Here is a 7,975-nt window from a genome sequence, read left to right on the forward strand (position 1 = left end):
GTCCACCAAATGGATGTATCTAGCACTAACTTGGTGTTAGATACCAACCTTCAAGAACAAGGGGGGTGTCCAAAGTTATACTAACAACTGTGGAATTAAGCTGGTGAGCAATACACTGAAGCTATGGGAGAGTTATTGAGCATCGCTTAAGAGGAATGACAGGCGGGACAAAATTTCAGTTTATTTCATGCCTGGTAGATCGACCATGGAAGTCATTTTCTTGATACGGCAACTTAGGCGAGATACAGGGAGGAAAAGAAGGACCTGCATCTAATGTTCATTAACTTGGAGAAGGCCTACGATAAGATACCGCGGAATGTCATGTGTTGGGCCTTGGAGAAACACAAAGCCCAACAAGTACATTACCCTCATCAAGGACATGTACGATAATGTTGTGACAAGTGTCCGTACAAGTGATGGCGCCACTAATGACTTCCCTATTAAAACAGAACTGCACCAAACCATTTTGCCATGGCTTCAAACCATTTTGCCAGGGTAAGCTTTGAGCCCTTATCCTTTTGCCATGGTGATGGATGAGTTCACAAGGGATATTAGAGCCACCAATACTATCACAGTAAGGGGCTGCCAAACCATTTTTTACATGTCATTGATGTTTATCTAAGCAGGCCAAGACTGATGCATGTCCGTGCATTGAGTGTGATAGGTTGCATTGAGTGTGATAGGTTGTCCTGATGTGCAAATATGAGGATGCTGCAGTCCATTTGCGGAAGCGGCGCAACAAAGCGCGTGACGTGAAATGCTTCTAGTTATATCATGTGATCCCCACACCTACGAAGGATGGGACATCACACAAAGACATATTGGCAGCAATATTTCCTAAGAAGGCAAATACAGACAACATTTTGATGTGTTCAAGAAAAAAGATACTTCCTAAGAATCACATTAGGGCATGGCCAATGCATAGCCTCAGGGTGATGCCTCGCATGCCATGTAGGATCAGATATCAGGAAAAGTAGGTTCAGATGGGGAAGCGGGATCCTCTGCAAGAGGCGGGTGCTTGGAGAGAAAATGTGTGGTCCGGTGTAAAAAGCTAAAAAGTTGAAGTGGAGAGTAGAGATGCATGTGTACTAGTCTTTATTTTCTACTCCTTGATGAGGCCCCCTAGTGGTAGCTTACATTGGGGAGAAAAGATCAATGTAGGTGCCTCAAACCACTTTTTCTCATGGGGCATCTATATCCATATGCCACCATAGTTCATGCCCTTAATGAAGTAAATATTTAATCGGATTATGAAGTACAGTCTGAAGCGGTCACAATTTTTATTGTCCATGTATATAATGGGATTTACGCACCTCATAGCCAATCCAGACAACTGAAGCTATGACAGAGACCGCCAGTGCATTTGTGAACTTTCTGTATATATCCAATTTCACAGAACTCCTCCTTGCCTGATGAATAAGAAAAGAAGAAAGCTTCAGTAGCAACACAATATACAGTTTTCTAAATCAGGATCCAACATGCTTGCTAATAAACTTTCAAACAATTAATAAACTATCCTTCTTGCCCTCTTTCTAGACAGACTTATTTCAGAATTGACTCCTCGTGGTGAATCCAAGTTAAGCCACATCACCCCTTAAATAATCCATGAAAATATTAGGAACTCGGATGGCTTAAGAAATAAACTATTACACATGGGCGGCCCATAACTGGGGGTTTCTAGCATACTAATCACTCACTAGACCTAAGTTAGATATGTCTCCTCATGGAATTGCTAGTGCACCACTTTCCTTTTACCAGGATGCTAGAGCAATACTTGAGTAACCAGTAGTTTTCACAAACCAAACAGCAGAATAACATAATATGACTTTACCATTACAACATAAAAATAAACACTTTAAACATTACAACAAATGTTCCTCACCTGTAATTTCTCGAGAGTGCGGGAAAGAGAAGTGAAAATCCAAAGTATGAGAAAAGCATCCAAAAATGCATCAGGAAGGACAAGGAAAAGCTTTGCTTTGCCTGAGATGTCATTAATTGTTCCAACATTTTCTGAAATATCCAGTAATTCAGAAGCCAGGAAATATGTAAGCCCAAGGAGTAAAACCTTAGAGGTGAGCCCTCCTAGAGTTGGGCGAACAACACCGTATCCCATGGATATAGAAAGGATCAGTAGACGGGAAATTGTTTTTCTGATAGCGCCAACAGTTACAACCCAAGTTGTAATTCCGACAGGTCGTACACCGCTGCTGTTGAAGTTTAAGTACTCAAAGTACCATAGTGTCATCTCAAACAGTCCAAGAGCAATTACTAGTGTGATCCAATTCTGTATTGGCAGTATATCCCTCCAAAACCTTATGTAATTGCTAAACCAGACAACCATGACTAACAGATATGCCAGCGACATGAAAACATAAAATCTCATCAGAGGTGCCATTCGTCCTGGTAGGTACCCCCCAGGATTTCTCCAGATTGTCTTCCCACTCATAGCAAGGCCCCTTAGTTTTGGATCACAAGAAATGAAGAACAAGTTGTACATGCCTGTCTTTGTAATGTGAACTTCCTCGTCATCCAACTTCACTGAAAGGTGATTAGCACTGAAGTGTGTATCTACCACGACAGGCCAATCTGGGTCATCAGAAGATGGCCTCCTGATTACTTCACCTTGTTTGCAGCCCTCTAGTTTAGCAAGGTCAGGGGTGCAACAAATGGACCTCTGTCCACCATAGGCAGAACCCCCAATGTTATCCCTGTCAGCTGCTTCAAATAAAATAGCTTGCACCAAGCCTGTACTATGTGCCATTTTTGCATGTGATTCTGCTGATTCTGCGTTCCTCCAGAAAGTAACATTCACAAACCTGTAACAACATCCAGAAAGTAACATTCACAATCCTGTAACAATATCCAGCCATCAAGTTAACAACAAATTCCAAACCACTCCGCTTATCGAAAGAGCATACTACACTTGATTAGTAAGCTCACATCTACAAGTTTCAAAGCAGTTTACAAGCATATTGGTAATCCAGTGAACAAAAGAGTTAAAACACTGAAACAGAAAGAAAACTGTCAGTAAAAGTGAATACTTCATCATGTTCATCTCACCAACATCATCTCAAATACGACACAGGCCAACATACGCATCAACAACTCTCGAATTTTGTGCATAATGAACTGAAAATTACAATGGGTGGGAAGAATGTGGGTTGCAGGCATGCAGCTTGAACTATTAGCAATCCAAAATTTCTTTGAGGCGCATGGGAGCAAGCTAAAATGCTTAATCCACGAGAAACCACGTCAAACTCGAATTAAATGTTAGTGAGCAAGCAAAGCAATGATAGAGCCGCTATTCACAGCCCGTCCAAACGCAACGAATCACACAGAAAAGCACACGCCCCTGGCCTTACTTGATGAAGGAGGAGGCGGGGGCGGCGAGATCGGCCCCGTCGGCGACGATGCCCTCGCTGCCGCCGGAGAGGAGGAAAGCGTTGCCCACCTCGCGGAACGACTCGCGCCCGTAGGTGTGGATCGACGCCTCCGCACGGCCCCACCACCCGCCGCCGGCGGCAAGCACGAGGGCCGCCAAGAGCGCGCCGAGGCGGAGGGGGTGGGGATTCATGGGAAGCGCCAGAGATCTCGAGACGAGGGCGAGCGGCGTGTGGGTGTGGGGTGGTGGTGGTAGATCGGTCACTCCGTTGTAGGAGTAGCTCACTGCTATACTTCTCACCGGAAGCAGGCGGCGTGGGGAAAGAGGCGAGCAGATAGGTGGTTGGTTTTATTTGGAAAAATGACTTTTTACTGGTGGGCAAATCTATATCTATATCTTTCCCTCATAATAAGGCCAACTCCACCGCGCGATCCTATCTTGTCCGGCCTCGTCCGTTTGGGTAAAAGAAACAAAAGAGGCGGCCCAGCGCGCGGGAGCAAACGGACTTTTGTCCGTTTTGTGTCCGCTTTCGACCCATCCGCGGCCCAAGTTTGCGCCGCTTTTGGGGTGAAACGGACAGCACGCGGACGCACGGGTCGTCTGCGCATGTCCTCCCCTGGCCCGCCCGTCGGTGGCACAAGGCGGGCCTTTTTCTATCCGCCCCCTCCCTCCCTCCGGCCGCACCCCCTCCACTCTTCCCCACTCTTCCCCTCGCTGCTGCCATTGCAGTCGTGCAGTTCGGACGCGAGCTCGCCCAACCCCTTCCCCTCGGCACCGCCGAGCTAACCAACCACGGCCACCTGGTTTGCGCACCCGCCGGCCGGTTTTGGGGCTGATGAGGACATCAATACCATTGTTACACCCACAGCCCCTACTGTTACATATACTGGACCAATTACTAGAGCTCGCGCACGCCAATTAAATTACCAGGTATTTTCGTTTCTTGGTAATGATTCTAATGTTCATGAGATTATGATGCTGCCTAAATTGGATACATTTGTTTTGCTTTCAAATGAAGGGCCTAGCTTGGAGAAGGATGAACATTGGAGCAAGAACACGCATGGAGTTGATGGCATGCGCAAGGGAATCAAGAACGGAGTTACAAGTGATGATTTCAGGACTTTGAAGCCGCCATAAGGAGTGCATGAAGCCATGGACGAAATATACAAGATGCCACTTCATAATATTCGTCCATAGGCTATTCTAGGTGCTGCGTCACCTTATTAATGGGCCAGGCCCATGTAATTTCGAAATACTTAAGTATAGGCTATTTTTAGAGTCCGTATGTATGGGGAAACAAGAGTTAGGGTTGGTTTCGGACCCCACCCTCAAGGGCCACGAAATTCCCCTCTCTTCCTCCATACATACAGCCCTTAGGGCGTCGTTTAGATTTTGGGTTTTGTTTAGATTAAAAGTTCGCTATAGCTGCAACTTCTCGTACTTCGTTTGTGTCCAACGACCAGACCAAGACGTCACAGAACCCCACCTTGATCAATAAAGCTTTCATCTTATATTCGCAATATCCAGATTGCAATCTCAGTTTCTTGCTTGTTCTTCGTTTGCTCGTAGGAAACAGGCCCTCGTGGTCAGGTTGATCGTGCTCCGGCGTGGTCAATAACCCCTCGGAAGTTGGTTTAGCGATTGCTAAGGCACGACGTCTCGCACGTTCGTAGTCGGATGGTCAAGGTCGACTCCCACCGAAAACGATAGCCACCATCTCATCGAAACATCGGGACACCTTTGCCTCTATCAGGGGCGGATCCGGTCGGTCTTGAGCTCGACGGCTGTGGGAGGCCGGGCCGCGCCATGGACTGGCCGGGCACCTCGCCGGAAGGCCCTGGCAGGGCCGCAAGGCCACATGCAGGCAGTGGCTCCTCCTCTAGCCGCTCGGATCTGCATCGTCGGTGGTCCGCCGGTAGATACACGAATGGCGGTCGGCCGGGCTTGGTGCTTTCCCAAAAGCTCGCCGGCGCACCGTTGCCACTTATTAAGTGCGACCACTGCCCAAGGATGGTCGTGCGCCGCGTGTCTACAACGCCGGAACATCCCGGATGGGTGTTCATCAAGTGCTTAAACGATGGGGTATGTGTTTTTTTAGCTTCAGTTTGTGCTCTAGATTTGACTAGTGTGCTAACTTCAAATTTTGTTGTGTAGAATGGATGCAAGTTTTGGTATTGGGAAGAAGAGTACATCGATATATTGATAGAGCGAAATTTAGTACATGTTCATGCACTTTTAGCTAGCATAGAGGATGTAAATGAGACAAGTGCACTTATTGCTAAATTAGAGGCTAGACACGAAGCAACATCTACATCTGGCTTGAAGAAGAAAGGAGGATGCCAGATCGAGCCTCCTCCACAGATCAACAATGAGTGCATCGAGAAGGCCCTAACCCAACTCAAGAGGGCAGTTATGGAAGTTGGCTATCTTCTAAAATGTATTCTTGTTGTTCTTATTTTCTTTGGCCTTGCTTTACTAGTCAAAATGTGATGATGTATTGTCATGTACCAAAAATGAATGATAAAAAAAGTTAAGGACTTGCAAAGAAAAATACGCAGACAGGATACGGTCGGGATGCGTCCGCGCGCTAGGCGCATGGCCACCGCATCCCAGGACACGCCCGGACACGATCCCAAATCCCTACCCAAATGGACAGAATCCGGACAAAACAGACGTCCGTTTGGGGTCGTGCAGTGGAGTTGGCCTAAAGCAGCGATTGCTTCTGATGGATTGGAGGCTTCTGGGCGGTCTGAATCGGGGTTATCGAATAGAGGGAGGCGGTCGAGGCCAGTGCCTGAGATCCTCCTGCTGACGCGGGCATGCTGGGTCGCAGCGGCGGGCGTCGGTGTGTAGGTTCGGGCGACTTGACGCGAGTGTGATGGCGGAGTTCTGGGCTCCATGGTGGCGGCGCCATTGTTGTTGTTTGAGTTCTTCTGTTCAAAAGAGAAGAGAGAGGGTGAGGAGAGAGATGAGATTGATGGTAGAATTGAGTGGGAGAAGTGCGGGAAAGAGCTGGCTCACCGGCGGGGTCCTGCTATTGTTGTTGCAGATCGCCGGCGGGGATGACTGGCTCGAGCTACTCAGGTTCGAGCTGTGGGAGAGGGGCGCCTCAGAGGTTGCCTGCTTCCTCGACAAGGGCACGAGGAGGCGCTCGGGCACGACTGGATCTGGGGGAGAAGATGACTGTGCTATGCTGTTGTTTTTTGGGGGAGAAGGCGATAGTGTTGTGCCGCTGTTTGCACGTATCTAGATGGACAATGGAGAATTGATCTAATCCAGCACATCGTAAATGCCTAGCCGCCTTGCCTGAGATACACACGCGTCCACTAGGAGGTCCCACGCACCGCCACAGCATCTCTCCTGGTCCAGTTGTTTATTTTCACTTATCCCCATCCACATGCGACCTCTCTCCTCCATAAGCCTATACCCACACCAAGTGACACGCAAGGTTTTGCTCTCAAAAAAGTGACACATAGGTTTTTTTAACAGGTGGTTGAATCCGAAGGACCCAGAAGCTGCAGTAGATAAAAGAACTACTCCCACCCGGACCCCTATTTCATCTCTAAACGCCTAAAACGCCTGCCTGATCCGGTTAGTGTTCTGTCAAAAAAGTGACTCAGCCAAACCCCTTATTTTCTCCTTAATCATCCGGACTGACTAGCGTGTCTCAAACTTGGACCAAATTTGCGGGCAATATAAAAGTGGCCAGAATCGCGAGGGCACCTTGCTCCACGTCATAGCCATTACAGACTGTCCCACCTATGGCCACCCACTCCTTCTCTCTCTACCCCGGCAACGGCACAGACAGAGGAGATGGTGCCTCACGACGGCAATGGTGTTGGCAGAGGCGGCGGCTAGAGCTCGCGCCCGCTGGGGATGGAGCTCGTGCGTGTCGGGGCTACCGTGCCGCGCCGAGGACAGAGCGGAGCCCATGTGCACCGCGGCTGAGCCGGATTTAAACCCCATGTCGTTTGTATAATTAACCCACAATTCATCTTTCTTTCGTACCAACACCGCCCGGGATTGCAATGAACACCTCATCAAAATCAAATTAGAGACGAAAGAAACCGTCAATAACAGTGCATGTACGCCTCGGCAGAATCTTGCATGAAAAAACAACAAATTTTTCATCTTATGTTGAGAAGGAGAGACCCTCATCAAGACCTATTAGGGTCTTGCTCATGATTATTGGATTAGGCCCATGTAATATTTTTTTTACCATTGCAACGCACGGGCTCTTTTGCTAGTCTATTATTAAAGGGAGGTGCTATTTTTGATTTCATTCCACTTTGTATGGTCCCGCTTCAATTAATTTCACGTACGTTATTTTGGTTTCGTTACTTGCCACCCGTTTAGACTAGCCACAATGGGTAGTAACATAAAGTAGTAACATGCCCATGTTACTACTCTATGTTACTACCTTTATATTGGGAAGTAACATATATGTGGTAACATGCAAGACTTCATTTATTAGACTATAGACTCATCTTGCCTTGATATGTGTGATGTTACTCATAATAGTAGTAACTAGCTATGTTATCACATGTTTCTTTTTCTTCATTTATTACTTGCCACATCATCTATTTTATC

General features: G+C 47.4%; 1 protein-coding gene across 2 annotated transcripts; it reads right to left on the minus strand.

Annotated features, from left to right (window-relative positions):
- Window positions 1-56: 56 nt before the first annotated feature.
- LOC125551832 (transmembrane protein 87B-like) lies at window positions 57-3,716 on the minus strand. 2 transcript variants are annotated; one of them, XM_048715203.1, is made up of 3 exons: window positions 3,366-3,500; window positions 1,883-2,853; window positions 57-1,409 (listed from the first exon to the last, which is right to left on the minus strand). In XM_048715203.1, exons 2-3 carry the CDS (start codon window positions 2,843-2,845, stop codon window positions 1,281-1,283), a joined length of 1,092 nt encoding a protein of 363 aa, XP_048571160.1. In that variant the 5' UTR covers window positions 2,846-2,853; window positions 3,366-3,500; the 3' UTR covers window positions 57-1,280. The 2 variants fall into 2 exon arrangements, with proteins under 2 accessions (XP_048571160.1, XP_048571158.1); XM_048715201.1 differs by having other exon boundaries at window positions 74-1,409; window positions 1,883-2,819; window positions 3,366-3,716.
- Window positions 3,717-7,975: the final 4,259 nt, after the last annotated feature.

Source organism: Triticum urartu, chromosome 4 (assembly GCF_003073215.2).
Source record: "Triticum urartu cultivar G1812 chromosome 4, Tu2.1, whole genome shotgun sequence".
Lineage (NCBI taxonomy): Eukaryota > Viridiplantae > Streptophyta > Magnoliopsida > Poales > Poaceae > Triticum > Triticum urartu.